Source organism: Hipposideros armiger, unplaced genomic scaffold, assembly GCF_001890085.2.
Source record: "Hipposideros armiger isolate ML-2016 unplaced genomic scaffold, ASM189008v1 scaffold_161, whole genome shotgun sequence".
Lineage (NCBI taxonomy): Eukaryota > Metazoa > Chordata > Mammalia > Chiroptera > Hipposideridae > Hipposideros > Hipposideros armiger.
The window spans coordinates 1,892,274-1,916,109 of NW_017731511.1; the positions used below are offsets into that span (position 1 = coordinate 1,892,274).

Sequence of the window (23,836 nt, forward strand, 5' to 3'; positions counted from 1 at the left end):
GAAGGAAAGAAAGAAAGAAAGAAAGAAAGAAAGAAAGAAAGAAAGAAAGAAAGAAAGAAAGAGAAAGAAAGAAGAGAGAGAGAAAGAAAGAAAGAAAGAAAGAAAGAAAGAAAGAAAGAAAGAAAGAAAGAAAGAAAGAAAGAAAGAAAGAAAAAGGAGGAAAAGGGTCCATGCCACTCTTGCAAACTCAAGGAAGAAAACTTGTCAGAAGCAAAGAGGCAGAAGGGAAGAGAAGCAAGACAAATCCTGTCGTGTTGTCCACACTTGAGGAAATGAGCCACTCCCAGAGCCCTGGCACAGGATGACTGCATGAGAAGTGGCTCCCCACCCTTCAGAGCTACCATCGGATTATCTGCCCTTATGACTTTCCTTTTAGTTCGGTAATTTACAACCTCTTTGTTTTCTCTCTTCATAGTGTCTTCATATACATGGTGTCATATTACATCAGGCTTTCTCAAGACAGTGTCATCTTCTCCACTGGATGACAGACTCGTTCTGTGAGGGGCCTCCCAGAGTCTCTCAAAGTGAATTTTGTAAACACCACACAGCTTACATTTTTGATTCAGAACATTCTAAACATGTTCTCCATATCTGGAGAAAAATTATTTACTGTTTCTGCATAAGGTAACATCAGACAAAAAGATAGAATTATTTTCCTTATGTAGATAACTGGAGCCTCACCTTTGTAGAGGGCTTAATAGTCTATGGAATAGTTTCATGCACATAATTCTACTTCATTTCTCAAGGCATCACTCATCCTAACCCTTCAAGAGCCCCCAGCTTAAAACACTTTAATAATTTTCCATTCTCTTTGGTATAAAGACCACAATCTTTATCATGGTACCTAGTTTCTACCTCTAACTTTATCTCACAATACTCTGTCCCAATGTTGTCTGTACTCCAGCCACACAGATTTTCTATTAGTTTCTCAAATGAGCCACAGGACATTTGCACATGCTTGTCCATCTGTGTTACAGTTCTTTTCTACCTTCCATTTTACCAGTTAATTCCTAACCTTTCCTTCAGTTTTCAGCTCCTTTTTCACCTCAGAGAAGTCTTTCCCAGTCTCCCTAAACAGGTCAAATCCCTTTAAGAGAGCTCTACATACCTTCCTTTCTTAGCACTTAATCCAATTATAAGTATACATATATTTACATGACTATCAGGATACATTTTTATCTCCACCAGTAGACTGTAAGTTCTATAAGGGTAGCAACTACATCTAATTTTGCTTGTCAGTGTATCCATAGTAGCAACAACTTAATTCATGACACATACATTCCACAACATTGAATGAATGAATGATCTCTGTGTAGAGAAATGTTACATCCACATTTGATAAATCTGAAGACTGACTCTCAGAGATTTTAAGGGATTCGCTCAAGGAGCACAGCCATAGGTATTTGATTCCAAAGTACTTGATTCCTGAATTCAAGGCATCATTCTAAGGACTGGGAAGTGTTACATGGCACATAGTAAGTGCCTCGTACAGACTGGTTGAGTGAAGAAATGGAAACAAAATTGAAAATAGGAAGGAATAAATTATGAACTTCAATATGGTTTTCAGTGTGAAGAAAATAGCCTTGGCTGTGACATTGGGCAGGTCACCTCACCTTTTGAGGCCTTAGCTGAAGTCTGAACTGATGATCCATGTGCTCTGCAACTCTGAGATTCTGTGCTCCAAATTCCTCAAACACTTTGGGATTTCACCTAAGAGCAGGCACCTACCTGTGGTGGCTGAGTTACTTAGCAGCCCAGGTTTGACTTTATATTTTGGATCATTTTTAATGTATTCAAAGTGCAATTATCACTATGCAAGAGAGGAAACTGCAAGAGCCATTAGATCAAAGATAACATATGGTGGCTATAGAAACAATGGCAAGTTACTGCAGAATATTAAGCACAGCAGATGGAAAAGCACTGTTATAACCTTGACAGTTGACCCGAGGACTTCTAGATATGTTATATAGTTATATGTGAGGAAGCAAAGAACACCTGGGCAAAAGGATAGCATTGTTATCTGTTGGCATCGTTAAATGTTTATCAGAAACTAATAAAAGGGAGTCATAAATAGTATCAGTCATTCAGCCAAGACTTAGGTAAAAACTATAAAGGAAAAGCCACTTTCTTTTCTCAATAAATTTGGGATGTTCCATCTAACTAGTCATAGATATACGCTATTATCCTGACTGTCTCCTAAGCAAATTCCCCACTAATGTGCTCCCAGCCTAGAGCTAGCTTACCTTTCCAGATTCATCTCTCACCCACACCCTGACTCTGGCCTTACAACTCAGGGTTTTTTCATGACTCTATGAGAAATTCCACGGCTCCTTCAGGTCCAATTGAAATGTCTTTTTCTCTTTGGAGACTTCCACAATGCTCTCAAGTAGAACTCAGTGCTCCCTCCTCTAAATTCCCACATTTGTTTACTCCCAGGTGATAGCACTGATGGGCATCTGATTTATTGTATGAATGCTAGCCTGTGTCTGCCTCCTGGCCCAAGTCTTATTTATCATAATATTCTCCAAGCACATAGTTGAGTGCCTGATATTTAGGGAAATCTATTGAGTTAAATGCCAGGTGGCAACTAATCAGTAAATGAACTAATTATAATAGGAGATTGGGTCTTATTACATCAACCCACATAATAAAGTTTATCAGGGAGCTTTTAGTGTCCTTACTTTGAACCCAAAGCAGTAACTCCAATGCTAACAATTTCAAGCACTCTGATATACCAATAATGGAGTTTTTACAAGAGGTATAATATTATTGTACCTCTTATCTTTTAGCTAAAATTATTAAAGTTTTTTTCTATGTCAGACACAGACCTAGAGATTTGCATGCATTATCTCATTTAATCTTCAAACCACCCTATGAGTTATTATTATTCCCATTTTCCAATAGAATAATTGAGGTGTAAGTAGATAAGTCACTTTCCCTCGGCCCCAGGGTTAAGTGGCAGGGCTGGGAGTTGAACCCAAGTCCTAAAAGCGACGTCTAAAAGCTAAAACCTGCTCACCACCATGCTGTTTTCCACCTACTTATAGAGCCAACCCTGGTATCTGCGCTGGGGGTCGTAGTCCTTCATGTTTCTCTTCACCCCTTATTACTTTTAATTTACTGTTCATTTTACTCACATAGAACATTTCACTTAGGTATTTCATAATTCTACCTGGCAGAAACTCACCACCTTTACTAACACTTATTATCAACACTCTAAGGACTCACTTTGTCCCTCAGTTTTATTTATTTATTTATTTATTTATTTATTTATTTATTTATTTATTTATTTATTTTTAAGAGCTATTTTTTTTTTTTTTTAGTTTTATTGAGGAACAGCCATGGTCATTGGTTACACATTGCTTTCATGCTACAATAGCATAGTTGACTCTTTTAAGAAGGGCGCAGCTACAGTGGCCCATGCAGGGATTGAACCAGCAACCTTGGTGCTATCAGCACGACGCTCTAACCAACTGAGCTAACCAGTCACCCCCTGTCCCTCAGTTTTAGAGAGAAGAAAACTGAGACACGGAGCAGCTATGTAACTTAGCCAAAGTAACATAGCTAAGGAGGATGAGAGCCAGCGTGAATCTGACTCGTTTGGTTCCCACACCCAAGGTCTGTCATCTACTTCCTGAGGGCATTTCTGTGTCATTTGGAACTCCGCACATCAAGGTGTCTGGCACTGTTACCCACCCAGTCAATTCCTGCGACCAAATTACAGCAACCAAAATCACATATTAATGCAAATGCCTTCTTTTCAAAGAAAATAAAATCCACCTATTTTCTTATGTATAAAAAGATGCTAAAATCTGTGTCAAGCTGTAATTTTAACTCATCTGCTTCCTTTAGGTGGTCTCAATTCTGCTTTCAAAACTAATGAGCATTGTCCTAGTTAGACTTAATCCTTTTAGGAAAACACAGGTAAATAATCTCAAATTCATATTTATTTTTCTGGTTGATCAGATTGTTTTTTCATTTTACCAAGAGATAATTGTCCACTATCATAGAAGTTCCACGTATCAGATCTTGATATAGCCATAAGCACTAATAATTAGCGAGTGTTTGTTCATATGCCAGATGCTGTGCTGAACGTCCTCACCCAGACCCCCCAATATAATCCCGTTATTAGCCTGGTTTTACAGGTGAGGAACTAAGCCCTGAGCAACTGAGCCCCTTTGTCCTAGAGCCCACGGGACTGGAGGGACCTCAGATGTGTCTGAGTTTGGACTCTTTAACAACTCCATTTATTCTCAGCCTCCTCTGCCTCTGTTTCAGCCTTTTCTCCACTTCCACCTTGTAATTAAGGAAAGTCATCCAGACAGAATTAAAAACAAAACCAAAAAAAAGTTAATACCTGATAAGGCCCAGGTCGTCTCCATTCAAATCTACCATTTTCAAGACTATCATTTCCTTGTCTGTATCTGAAGAATACCTAGTCACAAAAATAAAGAAATTTAGTCAGTTTTATGTTAGAGATGGGCCGTCGTGTGTGACAAACAGTAGAAGTTGGCACAGAAACAAACTGCAAATCGCCTCTCAGTAAGCGATGCTCCCCGGTGTGCTGTACAGTCTTACGAATTGCATCCTGAACCTCATTCCTCCGCTAAAGAAATGGTTTGCAACTGTGATTGGAGTGAAGGGCATTAGGTCAGCTAGCTGGAGATGAAATATATATTTTTATGCAATATATGCAATATTATATACATGTATTTCTTACAAAAAGGATTTCTCTTTGAAATTTCTACACATATCAAATTTTAATGGACTCTCTTAAAAAGAGTGGGGAATATGCAAAATCAAAACCATTCATGACCTGCAACCCAAAGTGTTCTTTTATGTCCTTTCAAGGGACATCAAACTATATTTTCTAAAAATCAACTTTTTTGAAAGCTATTGAAAAATATGCAGACAAATGTAAAATGTCAAGTGGTCAAGTTGAACTGAGATATTATTTTATACTGCCATAGTCGCCAAGTACTTCTCTTCTGTTTCAAACCTGGCTCATCACTTAAAAATAAATAAATAAATAAAAAGACAAAATAATCATCTCCCTCAGTTGTTCCATTCAATTATTCTAGTTTTATTTCTTGTTCTTCTTTTGAGGTTTTTTTTGGGAATTATTATTCTTTTATCTCTTCTCTCTTGCCATATTTTCCTAGATGAAGATAATTTCTTGTAAGTAACATAATAAAAAGAGCTATTCATTAATTTAACAAATATTTGTTATGCACATTTTTATCTTTATTTTACAGATGAAGAAACTGAGAGCCAATAAATTAAGATAAGTAAATCACTTATCATCAACAATATACACATCTTAAAGGTCACATAACTAGGAAGTGAAAAGCTGAGACCACAATTGTGTCAGATTCCAAAGCCTGAGTCCTTCAAATATTCACACTGACTCCCACAGCCCTCAAAGTAGGAAGATACATTCATAGGTTGGTGTGTGTTTCAATGTTAATTTTGCATTATTTAAAAATAAAAATAAATAAATATTTAATAAAAAATAAACATGTCTTAGATTATAAATATGGTTTTAAGTTATTTTAGTTTTAATACTTTTTTAGGATTCTACCATATTCAAATAATTAATCTAGTCTTAGGTTTTGTTGCTGCTTCCTAAAGGAAACATGATTACATTTTGATAATTCCCCCTCACCTTGCTCTCTCTGACTGTGGATTCTGAAGGTAAGAAAAAGGGCTTCGGTTGATCTGTGCACCATCCACATTTCCTTTATTTATAAAGAGTTTGCCTGGTTTCATATTTGTGTGTGCTATCTCAATGCTCTGTGGGTTAAAGAAAAGAGAGTTGTAGAGTTCGAAATCCTGGTGGGGATAGTGACTTAGTCAATACACGCGTAAACGGGAGAGACCCTTGGACAATTTCCTTTGTCTCCAACCTGTTCCCACTATGGGATGAAAGCGGAAGAACCACAGGTCTGGCTGGTGTCACTCTGGAGGTAAGGAGATGTAGCCTTCAGGGTTGAGACAGAGAAAGTTCTGTGTATAGAGAAGCACAGTGCTGATTAGCACGTGAGACTCTCGGGACTGCTGAGTCAGGCGCGATCTGCCATTTCAGAAGTCCCAAATGGGAGACTTGACTCTTACAGCACTGGGACAGAATCTGTTAATAATATGTAGGTATTTCCACCCTTGCTACCCGCTCCATCCCACCACCTTCTGAGGCAGGCTTTTTCAAACTTTAGGAAGCACAGTAAACAATCCAGTTTTCATCATAACTTAATACACATCAACATATATATCCTAAAACAAAAGTTTTCAAAACAAATTATATATACCCTTACTGTGTATTGTGCACTTCAATACTTTCCAAATTATTTTAGTTTTTTTTTAATGCTTTCAATGCAACCCATGCAACTGATTTCATAAAGCCATTCATAGATTGCTAGCCACGATTTGAAAAACAGTGTTGTAAAGAAATATCTGCCTTTGCCAGCTAGATCCAGGATTTGGGGTGACTTTACAAGATAAAGTAATGAGAGACTAAACTCAAAAGACAAAGGAATGAAGAAGAAAGCAGTAGCAAGAATCCAATACAAGAAAATAATAAGCTGGAAGACAGGAGAGAGAGGAGTAAAAAAAGGACGAGTTGAATGGGAGAAGAGTTTGGGGGTCCTGGTAGGAGCACCATGTCAGTCTTAACTGCTGCAGAGGACATGAGAAATGAGGATGTGCATTTATTTAAACATTGGGTCACCTTTTATGCTCTTTGGGAAATACAAAGAAAGATTGGGAAATATAAGGAAAGGTTGGGAAATACAAGGAAAGGTTGGAATTGTTTGTAATTACTTTTGGTTCCTTGATGGGTTTCTTTCCACATGACTTTGTGCAGAGCACAGACCATGTTGGGCCCTAAAATTTATAAAGGTTACATACAAAATGTTTTCAGTATCTTTAGATGACTGCATGAGGCTTACTGCCATAGGAACCCTCCACTCCCAATCAGTCAGTGCCCCAGGCTTAACAGCCCACAGCTCAGGATCAGAAGCTACCAGGAGTCAGGAAGGGAAAAGAGAGGTAGGTGATAGGACTGTGCTCAGACCAAGATCCTACAGGGACCTTGCATACCAAACCATTCCTAAAACACTACGAGCCATGATAAAGAATAGCTACCTGTGGGGTTCTTTGCCTACCTTCATGATGCCAGTGACCATGTACTCAAAAGTCCGATTGCTAAATCCTTCACTGGCAATTACAAATACAGTATACTGGAAATATCCTGCTGGGCCTGAGTGTGTGTGAGTGCCGCTCAGGATAACATTGTCTCTTCTGTACAGGGAGCCATATTTACTCTGAAGTCTCTTCAGGACCTTTAAGAAAGAAGAAAGAAAACTGGACTAAGAAGAGGAATAATATAGGTGTTTAGCATGAGAAAAGGCTGATTAGCCTAATCACTGACCCATATCAATGACATCCCAGTCAAGCAGCCCTTCACTCTATATATCATCTTAGTACATCTATAGTAGATAGTTTATATAGTATAGATAGCTTGAGTATATCATCATAGTAACAACAACAATAATTGCAATAGTTAACATTTTAGAGATTCTTACAATGTGCAAGCACACACAATGCTAGGTGTTACATACATTATGTCATTTAACCCTATCTAGTAGCTGAGAACATTGACGTGTACAGAAGTGATTTGCCTATGGAAGTAATGGCACAGCCTGAATCCAGATCCAAGTCTCTCTCACTATAAGATCCAGTGCTCTTACCCATTCATCATTTTACACATAGCATTAATATTCAGACCTTCTTCTAAGCATTAGGAATATATGAGGTTCCTACACTGGAAAAGTTTTTATTCTAATGAGGGAGAAAATAATAAACAAGCATGTAACATTATATAGTGATAAATGCTATGAAGCAATATATTGCTGAGTAAAGAAAAAGAGCATGATGGGTGTTAGTGAGGAAAGATCTTCCCAAAGAGTTTATCTTTCACCAGAGGTTTAAATGAAGAGGACAAGCTGGTCATGCAGTACCTGGGGGGAAAGCATCCTGGAGCAGTGAACAAACAATGCAAAGGCCTCTTCACTCAACTGCCTAACTTCCCCCAAATGAAGCACTCAATATTCCCTGACACAGACCATCACACTTATTGGTCTCAGAAAAGCCAGCACTATGACCTAAGAACACTCCAGCAATCCTGTGGAGAGGTACATGTGGGAAGGAGACATCTTGTCAGTGTTAGCCAGGTGGGTGAGAGGCCTCAGCCAAGCCTTCAATCAACTGCAGCCCAGCCAACAGTGAATTCAACCTGATGACACAGAAGTGAAGATATGTGACTTCTGTTCTTACATAAGTCAGAATAACCCAACCCAGCCTGTCTGGCTTTCCTGACCTACAGAAATCCTGAGCAATGATACAGGATTATTGTTGCCTTCGGTCACTGAGTTTTCTGGATAGGCTTGTTGTACAGCAATGCATGACTAATACAAAGAGACTCAGTAAATGTTCATTGACTTAATTAATCAATGAACATCTAAATGCATAATTAGTGTCTTTGTGTGGTACATACACATCAAGGAAACAACAGAGAGAAAATTAGTGATGTTGCTGAGTAACTATTTCTGATTATGCTTTAATCAGTGGCAATCTGAAATTTGGTATTATTGTAGCTTCTTTGTGAAAGGCGCTTTGACATTTTTATGTCAAAAATCATTAAAATCAGCAAAAGCTTCAAACCCATGCCAACCTTCCCCAATGTAATATATTATCACCTAATACAAGAAACAATGGTGAAAACTCCTTTATGGCACAGATGGCAAATACTGTTTCACTCATGCACTCAGTCCTATTTATTGGTGGTTGCTCTCAGGCACAGTGTGTTCAGATAGATTCTGAATCCAAACCTGGGCTTAACAAAAAAGAGTGACTTTTTTTATTAGCAGTGCTATCTACCTTGAGTATGACATAGGCAGTGGTATGCTGATAAACTTTCTCTGGAAAAAAAGAAAGCCCACAATTGTATTATTTGCCAATTTCTGTGGTATAAATACTCCCACCAGTTAGTTTCAAGCTACCAAAAATTTAATAACCAGCTCACAAAGTTCTTGAATGTTTAACAATCTGGAGCTGGTACAAACCAGTTCCAGGATATCACTGGTACATAAGGGAGTAGCAGCAACTTCTGTGCTGTATACTTAACACACACAAAGACATCTATTCAACCTCTTCTGTTTTAGGTGAAGAGCTACACCACCCTCATTCTAGTCATGGGATCATTGAATCAGGAAGAGGATCTTACAAACCATCTCGCCTCATTAACTTCTCCATGTTTCAAACACCAATTACTAGGTTATCAAGTTCATGTGGAGAAGCAATCTTGTGACACCGAGCAAATGTGGAAAGGGATTATGATATAATCTGACTAACATCATTCTGACAAAGTAACCCACATTCTCCACCTCAATAAGTTTCCATATTCCTTCTGTTTGATCCTAACTCCAGCCCCAACCCGTCATCACTCTTACATATTCTTCACACAGCAGCTACTGAACTCATGGAGAAGAAATATCTGTAAGGAGAAGGGGGAACCGTCAACGAAGGGAAACCATGAAAGCTTAACTAAAGTCAAAGGTTAGTATTCTTACAATTCTGTAGCCAAAACAAGAAGGTAGTGAAAAAAAGAACCGTGGGTTGACTTTAAAGCTCCCCTACCTTACCCCAATTTTATTCATAAAAAATTATGTCAGGATTTTAGAATTAAGTGTATTTCTTTAGGTTTATTCAAGAAGCAAGCTCTTAACAAGATAGAAATTATGAATATTCAATTTTAAAACAAAAGAGAACGATTGCCAACAGCTCACAGAAATTTTACCCTAAACTGCTCTAATTTAAAATTAGACACATGGGACTTCCAGGGAAAAGAAAAGAAAAATAAATTAAAAACTCAATCATCTAATACCAACGCCTGCAAATAGCCATTATAAATAGCATGTTTTCTACTTCATGAAAGGAAGGGTATTTTAATATAGAGCAAAGAAGTTATATTAATGTCTACTACTCACTTCTTTGTCTTCAGTTCCCACTTCATTTTCTATTGCTGACACTCTTGAAAATATGACAGAGAGATTTGGAAAGTAATTCTGTTTTTCTGTCCTGCTTCACTGCTCAGGGATCATCCTTAATCTTTATTCCACGCTGCAAATTTCATCAATCTTAAAAATCTGAGACTGAGAACCTGCCTAAAACCAGGTGTTATAAGTAAGCTTAATGGAACTTGTTTAGCTACATTTATTTTTTCACACCGTCCCTTGGGTTAACTTGGGATAACTAAGTGGGTTCATTTAAAGGCCTTCCCGCTGGGTCTCAGATTGCATGAGGAAGTAAAACTAGAAAGTGAAGGTTAAATGGTGCCCACTATTGACTTGACAGTATCCACAACCCAACACATTAAACCCCTCTCCCCTCCACACTCCACCCCAAAATCTGCCTTTTAACTATCCTATTTCTACAAATGACACCACTATTTCCCAATCAGAACCATCTTACCATCATTGATTCCTCAGGAAAACAGTATAGTACAGTAATAATGAGCATGAGCTCTTACCAACAAGATGCCTACGTTTGAATCCCAGCTCTGACAGTCCTAACTGTGTACAAGTCCTAACTTAGACAAATTACTTGATCCTCTGCAACTCAGTTTCCCAATCTGTCAAATGACATAATATTACCTCCCTCATACAGTTGTTTGGAAGATTAAGTTAATTAATATACATAAACATATTTATTAATTATATATACTCTAGAACAGTGCCTGACTCATCATGGGAACTATGTTAAGTGTTAGCTTTTATGTCTATTCATCATCAAATCTCATGAGCATTTCATTTGCCCTCTTACCATCATGTAGTCTCACTGCTACCCTACTGGTTCAGGACTTTTGTGCCAGTCTCACATGGCATAGGGGAAATTGCCAGGCAAAGTTAAAATCCTTCCTGCAACCCTAGCTTCCCTTTATAGCTCTTTCAGCTGCCCAACACCCTATAAAATTCCCCTGTATTAAATCCCCTCTGTTTGAAATGCCTAGTGTGGTTAGTGTTTTCCCAACTGGACCCTCACCAATGGGGTGATATTAATTCAAAGAATCTGCCAATTTGTGTCCTCACCTCTAGTTGTAGTCTATTCCAAACCACCTCAAACATCACTATCTAATTAATCATTCTAAGGGAAAAGTTTTCTAAGAATCCCCATCACCTACAAAATTACAAACAACCTGGCATTCCAGGACCTCTACAACTATGACCAACACACCTTCCAGATACATCTCCAATTACATGCCTAGATGTGCCCTAATAGAACTAATCTCTGTCCTTTCAAAGAAGAGTCTACATTCCTCCCTTGTGCTTCTCTGTGTTCATGCTGTCCTCTCCATTTGAGAGCTCTCCTTCCCAAGGTTAACCATTTCAAATTCTGCCCATTCAAGTGTCACTTCCTCTTTGAAAATTTCTGTTTTCTGACTCCCCATGTGGTAGTTTTAAAATACTGTATGGGTTTTATACTCCTTTGATACTCCTGTCTTCTAGAAGTAAAGCTTAACTTTGTTCTCCCTGAGTGTGAAATAGGCTTAGTGACTTGCTTCCCATGAATAGAACAGGGTGAAAGTGATGCTGTGCAACTTCTGAGCCTGGATTAGGAAAGGCATGGTAGCTTCTTCCCTGCTCTTTCTCCTGAGTTACTCACTCTGAGTGAATCCAGCTGCTGTGTCATGAGGATATGGACAGTGGGGAAATGAGGACTTCTGCCAACAGCCATATGGGTGAATCTTCTTCGAAGTGGATCTTCCAGCCCCAGTCAAGCCTTCGGATGACTGCAGTCTTTGCCAACATCTTGATTTCAAGATACCCTAAGCCAGAACCTCCTAGCTAAGTCAGGTTTGAGTTCTTGACCCACAGAATGTGTGAGATAATGAATATTGGTTGATTGAAGCCACTATACTTTGGAGCTATTTGTTACTCAGTAATAGATAACTAACTCATCACTGTGTTTTTACTTCAGTGAATTATAGTTATTTGCATATTTCTGTTACACTCCTTTCTCTTACCCCCAAACTAAGTAGTGAGCTCATAGGGGACATGGTTTATGATTTACTTAGCTGTGTGTCCCATGAAATGGCTGGCAAAGTAGGTTATCAGTGCATTTTTTCCCCTCCAAGATAATAGAATAATGTCATTTTTAAGAATGTGGACTCTAGGACCAGATATACATGTGTTCAAAAACAAGCTTTATCATTTGCTAATGGTGTGAATTTGGAAAAGTCAATAACCTTCTTTAAGATTCAATTTCCTTATCCATAAAATGGAGACAACAATAGACCCACTTCAGTTTTGTTGTAAGTGTACAGGTGGGGAAATACTTCATCCCCAACTTCAAATTTTTCCATAAAAAGAAGAGGCTTCCATTCCACTCTCCAAGAGCAAGTGAGATTGGAGAAATGCTTTTAGGCCCTCCTGTCACTCTTCTAATTGTTCACTTCATATAGTGGAGTATAGCAAAGTGTTTAAAAGATGAGATTATTGATAGAACATGACACTGACTAATGGACATTTAATGGTCACTGTTCTGTGTACTTTTCTCTTTTCTTTCTCACATTCATGAATATGCAAGCAGACATTAAGGAAGCATATTCTCTTTCTGTGACATGATCTTATGCAGAAATTATAACTATGTCAGTGTCTAGAAATTGGCTTAGAGAGATAGACTTGGAAGCCCATGTCAATCACTATTTCTCCCTTCTCTTTCTTCTTCCTCTCTCTCTCTCTCTCTCTCTCTCTCTCTCTCCCCCTTACAAGTATCAGGTAACCCAGGATCCCCACCCCAACTATGCACCTTATTGCTAAACTTAACTTCACCCACAGGTGAGTAATAAGATCTAAATTTAGAGAAAAATCATAAAAGAGTCTGCCATATTCTACAATACAGTTTAAAGATTAAGAGAGCTGACATATTCTTTTAACTTTTTATTATGGAAAATTTCAAATACAAAAATAATCGGTTTAGTATAATGAAACCCCCATGGGCCTATTACCCATCTTCAGCAATTTATGGCCAACCTCATTTCAGTGTATTTTAATTCTCGTCTGGTTCCTTGTATCTATTCTCAATTGTCTAAAAACTTGAGGGAAGGGTTACCGATTAATTGGCACTCTCAGAATTCTAACAAGGAAGAAGACTAAATGAGAGAATGTATTTGAAGGTCATCTGGAACATAATAAGCTTCAAGAAAATTAGCATTAATAATGATGATGAGCCACCAGCAGAGCTGAAAGTAAATTTTGACTAAGATGACTTCGAATGCAAAAATGAGGCTCATTCTCATATTATTGTGTGCTGGATCGGCAAGAGCCTATAATGTTGAGGGTAGTAGGAACTTACTGTATGAGAAAACAGGAGGGCTTATTTACTATCACTATTACCAACAGACATTTCTTTTCAATCATGTCATTTCTTTCTCACATTAATTACTTACCTCCAGCCTCATTCGTTGGGATACCATGCCTATGTCAATGCTGACGAATGCCATTCGATTTGACCCATCAGGTTCCGCCATGATGAAGGCACGACTGAACAACCTGGTAAGGAGGCCTCGTGCATTCTGGCCACGTTTGCTGTAGCCCATCTAAAAAGGAAGAGAGACTCAGAACCATTCTGCCTCACTCCCCTGCTACCAGAAATCAGGCTCAGCCATATATGAAGAGACTACTTAGGAAAGACAAAGAAAAACAATCCATGTGACACTGTAGCTCTGAGTGAGATATGTGTTTTCTAAACCCAACATCCTAAGAGAGGTTTTACTCTTCTTGGTAGAAGCATGGAAAGGCAAAATAGTGATCAGCTTAGCAGAAGCTGACCCATGGTTGAGGAAGAAACTGGTCTGGCTCAGAAATTCATTGCTACACTAGAGATCTTTCAGGGCTTCTCAGTTCTTTGAAACAAAACGTTTTCTCCAGCCTAGGGTACTACACAAGGAAATAGTTCCCCTGTCATCCACATTGCCCAGGAACATCCTGAAGATTGAAGGCTCCCTCACTTTGGTTGTTGACGTGTGCCCCCCTCCCTTCTTTTTTCCTGAAGAAAATTGTTTCTTTATGATTAAGTAATCTTTAGTGAGGGTACCTCCCCCTGGCTTTTCCTATGTTGTGCCTCCCTAAGCCAAATCAGAACAAATACACCTATCCCAAGCCCCATCTTTCACCATGTCATAAAACCTACCCTTATAGTATAGCCAGGTCTTCAGAATGCTCCCTCTACTGCTTGCTTTACCCTCGTGTGAGTGTTTATTTAAAGTTCACATCCCAGAGTCACTTTTCAAAACAGACAGCAGGAAATACAGTTGTCCTTTGAACAGCTCCGTTGTGAACTGTGCGGGCCCACTTATACATGGATTTTTTTCAATAAATACAGTCAGCCCTTACATCCACAGATTCAATCAACTGTGGATTGGCAACAGTATTTTCACATTTGCAACCACAGTTCAAAAATACCGTTTTGTTAAATCTGTGGATGTGAAGTGCCAACTATAGTTAAGTTTTAGGCGAATCAAAAGTTACACATGGGTTTTCAACTGCACAGGGTTAGGGCTCCTAACCCTTACATTGTTCAAGGGTCCACTATAATTCCTAGAATCTAAAGATGATTTGGTAGGAGGGAGAAAATCCCATTAGACAACCTCATGCTCTGGTTTCCTAGGGAAGGGTCGACATAAACAGTGTGACCACCGTCAAAGCCAAGAAGTTGCATGCTAGCCCCCAGTAGGCCACACATAACACACTGAAGGGTTCTACGTGGCTTTCACAGTAGAAGTGAAGGCCCATGCTAGGTTTCCCATTTTAACTAACTAGAGTTGCCTACATTTTCCAGTTGAGAGATTTAAATCCTCAAATCTTCAACCCAGAGATTGCCCTGGCTTCTCTTGAAAAAACTGTTATATACAGCAACCTGAGTCCACATTCTTATGGGCAACAATCAGTTAGAGCCATGCACTTTCTAGTTGCACCACAGTCCTCACATCTTACTACTGTCCCCAAATTGAGGACTCACTAGATATTTATCATCTCACTCTGGCCTATTCAATCATTTATGGCACCTGCCCATCCCCTGCAGCATTTGCGTTTACCAGCCCTTCCACTTCATAAAAAAAACAGCCCCCAGTCTTTACAAGAGAGTTGAGGTTAACTAAAAGTTCCTTTCTTCCTCATCACACAATATTCATAGTGTTAGACAGCAGTTAAGTGAATAGAAAAGTGAGAAGATGATGATGTAATAATCAGGAATAAAAGCAGAATGAAAAATAATAAAATTATTTGTTTCACAGCCTTTTTTATGAGCCCATGATTTACCTACCAAGTTGATATCAGCTACTTGGCCTGTGCAGTCAGCTCGCCCAACACCAATATGGTAGCCAGTGAAGTTTGTAAATAGAGTAGGTGCTGGGGTACTCATCAAAGTCGTCTCTGGGGTACTCGTCAGAGTAGGCTCTGGGGTACTCGTCAATGGGGACACCTGGGTGACTGTGGGGCCCTGGGTAGATGGAAAACCTGAATCTAAAAACAGAATAAGATATTTGAGAAACAACAATTCAACCCACTTATTTGTCGGCCATGAATTAGAACACATAGGTTCAGGTTCCCAAGGAAAAGAAATCTTTGTATATTCTCTTATATGTAAGATCTATGATGACAATTATCTCAGGCACTTGTTTTATATCAGTCCTCAGGAGGACCTTTTTCTTGAGCTGGAGATGTTTCAGCCGAACAATCAAGGCCTCTGTCAAATGTCGTTCAGCTTCTTATGACGTGCCATTCTTTGTCAGACCGGTTGCCCTTCATTCACTCACCCTGCACATCTGTACCAGCCCAACAAACCAGGTGCCAGGTTCCTGGCACACAGCCTACTAAATCCAGCCTCTGGGGATTTGTTTCTACTCTCCTCTCCATCCAGAGCCCTCAGTCCTTTCTGCTCCACCAACCAGTCTCCACTACCCACTTCAGAGCTGGTTCATTTTCACCATACTCAGGTCCAACTCCACCCTTCATTTCCAGCCCCAGCTGTCTCTCCCCTGCTCAGACCCACCTCAATCATCTCAAGACTTTTATTCTTTTTTTAAAAGACTTTTATTCTTAACGCAACCTAGATCATTAGACTACACTTGTTGACATAGTTCTATCTTTTGTTAATGATTCTCATATCAATATTATATGATATGACAGAATGGCATAGACTCAGAGAGCAGGTGCCAGGAACAAACAATCTGGATTTGGAAACTGACTTTACCAATTACTAGCTGAAGAAATTACTTAGGCCATTTCACCCCAATTTTCTCATCTATAAAATGGAGATGATAATAATAATACCCTACCTCCTAGGGTTGTTTTGAACAATAAATATGTTAATGCATATTAAAAAATTTAAAGCGAAGGCTGGCTTATAGCTTTGGTTTTATTTACATATTTAGACATCTTACATATACATTTTACTTGTTTGTTTGTTTCCACTGTAGACAACAGCCAGGGGTGGCCAAGGCAACAAATGCCAGTGTCACAAGGCATTAGTGGTCAGGAAGTACTTAGGCCAGAGATTAACAACTAACTCGTTCTGGGATTCTAGAATTTTGGAGCTCAAAAAAACTTAGGGATCACCTAATGTAATAGCCTCAGTTTTACATTTGAGAATACTAAAGCTCAGAGAAGTGACTTAGCCAAGATTTCATGGAAAGCATATGATTAATCAGGTGCCCAAACCAAATCCTCCAACTCAGAGCCTGATGCTCTTTCAACTACATTCCAGAAGGAGTTAGAATTCATGTCTTCTCATCCCCAAGCCCACATTTTTAACAAGACATCAAATCTTGCAAAGAAGGAAGCAGACACTTTTGCTAGTACCTCGTTGATAACCAATGTAGGAATGTGATGTCAACCAAAGGAAAACCTAGTCACATAGCCCAGGATAAGTTCTTTGTCATCTCAGAGTCTCAGCTTCCACTCTGTAAAGTGGTACTAACACAAGCACATACCTTCACAGGATTTTAGAAGAATTAAATGAGAAAATTATGTAGACTCCTGACTACAGTGCTTAACACATAGTGACCCTTTAATAAACAGCAACTTCTACTATGAGAACAGTTACTCTACTATTGATAACCTTCCTGAGTCTCAGCCTCTTGATTCTCTCATTTTAAGAGCTAAAATTAAATATACCCTTCAGATCCTTTATTTCTGGCAGTCCAAGACCCTGCTCTGCCCACTGCTGGCAAAAACGATCTCTGTCCCTCTGTGTTTACAATAAATTCAAAGCACAGAGAGATGGCAGAGAATACACTGGAAAAGAGAAAAAGCCACAAAAGTGAAAACTGAGGTATAAAAAAGATGCGATCTCCTTCTCTACTTGGCCTGAGGCCATCCCTCCCTTAACTTTGGGCAAAACATTCAATCCTCACTGTCTTCTCTATTTATTTAACAAGTATATAACCTAACATCAAAGTAGAGGCTTCATCAAAGACCCATGGAGCTAGATAGTTTTCAAAAATGAAATTCATTTTTAACATTATAAAAAATAATAAGAGATGTCCCAATGTCTAGCATCTCTGAAAAACTCGGGAGATCTGGGTCCATGAGATATCATAACAACAAAGAGCTGGCACTCGGGAGGACCTGTGGACCCTATTCACCAAAATCCCAGCTGCCCCACCCAGGTTCACCTCCCCACTCCACCTCATTTACAGAACTTGATTGGCCCCTGTAACAATCTGAATTCAAGACTCCTTTCTCTAAGTCTTTTTTAAAGATGAAATGATATTCACTGGGTCTTCCATTTTCCTTTTGCCCCCATGAGAAGATGATGCTAAAAAGAGACAAAGAGAAAGAGAGGAGCTCGGGGCAAAAGCTCACATTACTGGGCCTTGAAGAATCCTGAACTGTGCTTAGATCAGTGGAAAAGTGAGAGACAAATAAGTCCATGTGAGATGCTGTCAACTCTGGGGGCAAAGGTAAACTTCATAAAAAATGATATCAATGCAGAAAGAGCAATTAATGCAAAGGTTACGTGGCTATCCCAGGCAGATTAAGTGCATGTTGAACTGTCCTGTTATCAGCATTATCAGCAGATACTCTTTCTTGCCTTAGTGTCCCCAGTGATCAATAAATTTCCTACAAACCTAGGAACAGCATCCAAGAGAGCCCATTACACTTGCCTTTGTGATTTTCAATGGTCCCACTGGTGATAAACAAGAGGCTGAGAAGGGCCACCGTGATCGCAGTCATCATCAAAAGGAGGAAAATCAGAAAGGTCTCTAATGTGGAGAAGGTTTGTTTGGCCATTTTTCCTAAAAAAGAGAGAGAGAGAGAGAGAGAGAGAGAGAGAGAGAGAGAGAGAGAGAGAGAGAGAAGATCATCATATATGTTTCGATGGGCAGAAAAAGGTAGAATCACAAATTAAAATGCACATGCTTCAAGCTGCCCAAGGTTACGACATCTTAGCTCTTTCATATGAATAGNAGAGAGAGAGAGAGAGAGAGAGAGAGAGAGAGAGAGGGAGAGAGAGAGAGGGAGAAATAGAAGAAAAAATATGGGATGGGCAGAAAAAGGTAGAATCACAAATTAAAATGCACATGCTTCAAGCTGCCCAAGGTTACGACATCTTAGCTCTTTCATATGAATAGACTATACCAGGAAGCACAGAGTACATTTGCCACTAGTACCATATTCCAAGCCTGTAGCAGGCAAGACCAATCAATCACAGCACTCTTTAATAAGTTCAAACAGAGTTTCCAAATCCTTCTCAGCACAGTTCTCATCCTGGCAGCCATCACTCATCATTTGGCATTGGTGGCTAAGCTAAAATCTATTTTCATTCCTTGGCTACATCATTTCTGCTTTCATTGAGGGTGATGATGCTGTTTATGGGTCTGTACATGGGTCTAAGTTGGCGTACTTCTGACAACAGGGATGACTTATCCATTCACACTGCTTGTACGTGTGAGATGGCTGGAGTGAGGGTTGTTCTCTGTGATCACGGACTAAGTAAAATTATCTTGTCCACATGGAGGTGAAACCCATATCTTTGACCTTTAAACTCTATGTTCTAACTTTCAAATACTACTGATGAGCTAATGGCATGGAAAAGGGGGTTGACATCTCTAGTCTCAAGCCAGGTATTAGGAAAATTTCCCTCTTTGGTAAACAGAAGGATCCCATGTATTTTGCTAACCCGTATCAAAGGATGAGGGTAAAGAATAATGATAAGGATAAAGATAATCCCCATATTCTACAAAGCAGAAAATGTCCTTACAGATTCCTTAAGATATTTTAGGAGGAGAATTCATCATTTTTCCCTGGGACTATAGAAGCTAAAAATCCATATAATGTAGAAAGAGGCATAATATGGTAATTAAAACATGGATTCTGAAGTCTGACTCCAGAATTTAAATCTCATGTCTGCCACTTACTGCAACTTGGGAAATCCCCCAAAATTAGCCTCAGTTTCCCCATTTGTAAATAGGATTATGATAATAATTTTAGTACCTATTTCACAGAGTTTTTGTAAAAATAAGAGGAGACGATACAAGTAATAGCTTATCTGTTTCATGGAATATAGTAAGTGCTCAAAATGTTGGCATTTATCATTGGGTTCCAAAATGGCACAGACTCTGTGCTCCTTACTATCCTTAAAGGAGTTTATATAAGACTACTATTAAAAGACTATTGGAATCACAGGCGGGAACTTGAGAGCCCATTTTCTTATCAATACATTAGGAAACCTGAGCAGTGAGATGGGATTGGAATCTCAAGACTTGCCCCCCAAATGAGTAATATGTGACTAAGATGCTGCTACTCACAAAAGTTGTAAACTGGCAGCAAACAGATGTGTTTGGTATGGCCCAGGCAATTTATTTGTTTTAATTTCACTTAGTTGACAAGATAAAAGATAGAGCTTACAGTTTATGTATAGAGTCCATACTTACAAATCTGAAACTTCAAATTTCCTTTCAAAGTATTTTATAAAATATGGCAACACTGAGCCAGCATTCCAATGTGCCAAGAGTTTCATAAAACTTAGTAGTTGCTGTTCCTTTTAGATGGGGCATGCCTTCTCCAACCTGCCAGAGTCCCTACCCATTGGGCCTTATCCATCTAAGTTACTACCTGGTCTTTGTAGCCATTTTATTTTGCAACCCCTGAAGTAAAGGTTAAAATTCAGTCTACCAGCAAACACTTCAGGAATAGGGCTTAACTGGGAGAGGACAAAGACAGGACCATCTTCCCAAATTTCCTGGTTATTGGAAGTCTTTCCTCATCCATTTGGCACCACCATGACCACCTTCACCACCACCAGCAGAGGCAACTTCAAATTTAGGGCAAAACAAGTTAGTTCTCTATCTTGGTCCCAATTTTCATTGTCAGCTCCCAAGAGTCAGGAAGCACATAGAAGATATGCCTCTGAAACTTTGATGATCCAAAGAGGTTTACTGGTCATTAGGTGTTGTTTCAGTAGCAAACTTCAAACCCGGGATAGGTAGTCCTTCCTCAAAGCTTTGGTTTCTATAATATAAGCCTTTCTATTACCTAAGACAGCTTCTGCACAAAGAAGACAATTCAAAATGGATGACTAACAGCTGGACCTCCCAACCCCAGAGCTTCTACAAGCAAATTGTATGTGTAAATGTGGTCAGGCAGTAGAAGCCTGTGTAACAAACAGACATGGTACAAAATCATGCTCTTTTTTTGTTAGTTTTGCTCTGCTGAATTGATTACCATTACTGGCACCTTATACAAGTCAACAGTGGCCCTTGACTTAACATTAGAGTTTCCACCTCTGACTTGGATTTCGGTGATGTACCGCCTGTGTCTCACTACTCCATTTCATTGCCAGAATCACTGACAACATGTTACAATTCTTTTTGAACCCATCAGCGCTATTTATTTTTCATTAATGATTAAAATCTGATTTGAACGTTAAAGCAAATGTCTTGTCTGCCTTCAGAAGGCAAGTGAACCTTGGAGAGCTGAACCAATAATTACATTTTAAAGGATTCTACGTTTTCTAAAAGCTCCCACTGAATTTAGCATAATCATGCAAGGTCAATGATGAGGCTCTCATGACACAATAGCAAGCCACTTCCCTCACATCTTTAGCATGCTGAGGTCCCTGTTTCTCAAGACTATGAAAGCAAAAGGTAACAATTTGGCAAAATGGGTTTTCAAATCTAAGAAAAAGGGGTGAGGCAGTAGTTTGCGGTAGTTTCCAGCAGCAGACTGCCCAGCTGACCTTTCTCTTACTTTAACAAACTTTCCTTGTCTAAAAAAAAAAAAAAAGAAAGAAAGAAAAGAAAAGAAAAGAAAAAGGGATGAAGGTTTAGCGATTCATCAAGATCTCTGAGGCAATGGATGACCTCCTTCCCTCTCCAATAAAATGCAGGCATTCTTACCAGATTCAACTACTCAAAAGAATTTTTGCATCCAGGGAAGCCAATGATGGTCCAAAATCTTGTTTTCTGTCCCCTTGCGCGTTGCTCTGCTAAGACTTCTCAGCACTTCCTGAAACCTGCAGAGGAAAGACTTTTCACACTGATGTCCAGGAGAGTTGGAGTTCTCATTATCATACCTTTGTGGGCTTGGTACAAGGATGAGATTAAAGTGTATTGATAACAAAAGGCTTATTATACCCAAATGGTCCCCTGGGGCAGCCTGATGCTGAGATAGAAGTTACAGGCCAGCTGGACTAAAGGTCATTTCAGTGTTTACACAGCTCCTCCAGCTTGACAAGTTCTGTGCAATGTCTACAAGCTGTGAGACACACAGACACACAGACACANGACACACACACACACACACACACACACACACACACACACACACACACACACACACACACACACACACAAGCACCTGCTTTATTTACCACTGGTCACTCAACCAGCGATTGAGATGAAGTGGTAGTGTAATGCTGGACATTAGGATGGGCTACAGGTCTGGTTGGGCAATAGTTACACAGATTTCAAAACAGAAAAGTGATTTTAATTTTTGGATTCTCATGTGTAAAAAGAATGCAAAAGTTTAGATTAGCTAAGAATGTGAATAATGAATACACAACAGAGCAAGCATGCTGCGCAACCATTAAAATCATACTGAAGGAAAAAAATTCCACATGAAGAAATTACTAAATATTATTTTAAGTTTAAAAAGCATTATGATCCCATTTGTGTAAAGTATACATGTTTTACATAGGTGTGATCATAGAGGCTGTGAGAAAAGAAAGTACGCCATAAGCAAAATGTTAGGAAGTAATTATCTGGTGATAAGATTATGGGTGGGTTTTGTTTTCATCTTCTGACTCTTGGTATTTTCTGTTATAGTCATGTAGCACTTTTATAATAGGGAAAATAAAAATTTTATCTCCTCTTGGAGAATACGGGAGGGGGGGAACGGGGGGGGGGAGCAAAAAAATGTATACAAGTGGACACTTTGGCCAACATTGCTCAAGCAGTAGTTAGCCATAATCAGAAGTGTCTGGACACTGATGGTAACCACTCAGAGCACCCCTTGTAATTGCAGAAGCCAAACGTGACTTGTATTCATCTTTTGTTATCAGTATATATTGAGTATTACAATTTTTTACAGTTTTCCTTTCTTAAAATGTATACATTTTTTGGCACTCTCTGTCTATAGTATATAATAGCATGAAGTTAAAGAATGACCAATACATAAAAAAAAAATTTTTTTTTAAATGACCCACAAGAGTCAAAGAGAGCAAGAAATAGGCCAAAACCCTCCTTTTTTCCTAGTAAATCCAAGCTGTTCAGGAACTGGTTTGAAGACCACATAGGCCACTTAATGCCTCACAGAGTTTCTAGAGAGACCAGCCCCCCATGGTCCATCCCTCCTTCCTTTCATTAGCATTGTGATGAAAACACATCTGAAGCAATACCTAATTAAAGAATACAATACAGAGGGAATTGTTCCCTCCCCCTACCCTAATTCCCAGCCACAATGTTCCCATTCTAGAGGCAACCATGACCCACTTTAGTGAATCTTTCCAAAATGACTCTATGTATATTTCTATGTATTTTTGACACAATGAGTACAATTCTGCTTTTCTTCACTTAATGTATAGTGGAGAATGTAACTATAAGATGGTCTCATTCTTGTTAATGGCACTGTATTATCTGTTTATATGGTATATCTGTAGTGTAAATTCCTAGAAGCAAAAACGCAGGGTCAAAGGTGAGCATATTTAGAATTCCGTATCAGTATTTGCAAATAGTCCCCTAGAGGGGCCATGCCAGCATGCATCAGACTTTGTTCCCCATACCTGCACTAACAGGGTAGCTCAGGCTCTTTGACCCTTGCCACTCTGACAGGTGAAAAAATGGTATTTCTTTATGGTCTTCATTTTCATTCCCTTCTGAATTAAGCCAAATATATTCATATATTTAAAAATGAGAGATATAAGTGACTTCAGATAGAGTACTTAGTAACGTATCTTTGCTACCTCTCTGCCACTACAAAGGGGAACATGTTAAATTGTGGTTTAAACAAGTTTTTTGTATGTGTTTATGTTACAATCTTTGGTGTCAAGCAACAGATACAAAATCAAGCTAACTTAAGGCAAAGAGGAAAAGAGAGAGAAGAGAATTCACTGGAAAGCAGCATAAGAGGTTGAAAACTCAGGCCCAGGAAGGCCAGAGATCAGGACAGCTTGTGGATCTAAGTGGCAGCAGCTACTTAACAATCTCTTTAGGGCATTGCCATTGAGACGGATGCCCTCCAACGATGTTACATCTTTGTGCTTTTCTATTTCAATTGCT

At 39.0% G+C, this 23,836-nt stretch overlaps 1 protein-coding gene across 1 annotated transcript in view; it reads right to left on the reverse strand.

The window, feature by feature from the left end:
- ASAH2 (N-acylsphingosine amidohydrolase 2) overlaps positions 1–23,836 on the reverse strand; it is a 92,200-nt gene that overhangs the window by 50,112 nt on the left and 18,252 nt on the right. Inside the window, exons 2-8 of the mRNA XM_019651488.1 lie at positions 21,458–21,573; positions 18,224–18,355; positions 15,379–15,578; positions 13,505–13,654; positions 7,161–7,337; positions 5,666–5,793; positions 4,358–4,435 (exon numbers count right to left, since the gene is read on the reverse strand). Of these exons, the coding sequence (XP_019507033.1) occupies positions 4,358–4,435; positions 5,666–5,793; positions 7,161–7,337; positions 13,505–13,654; positions 15,379–15,578; positions 18,224–18,350 (860 nt within the window). The 5' untranslated portion in view covers positions 18,351–18,355; positions 21,458–21,573. The remainder of the gene's footprint in view (positions 1–4,357; positions 4,436–5,665; positions 5,794–7,160; positions 7,338–13,504; positions 13,655–15,378; positions 15,579–18,223; positions 18,356–21,457; positions 21,574–23,836) is intronic.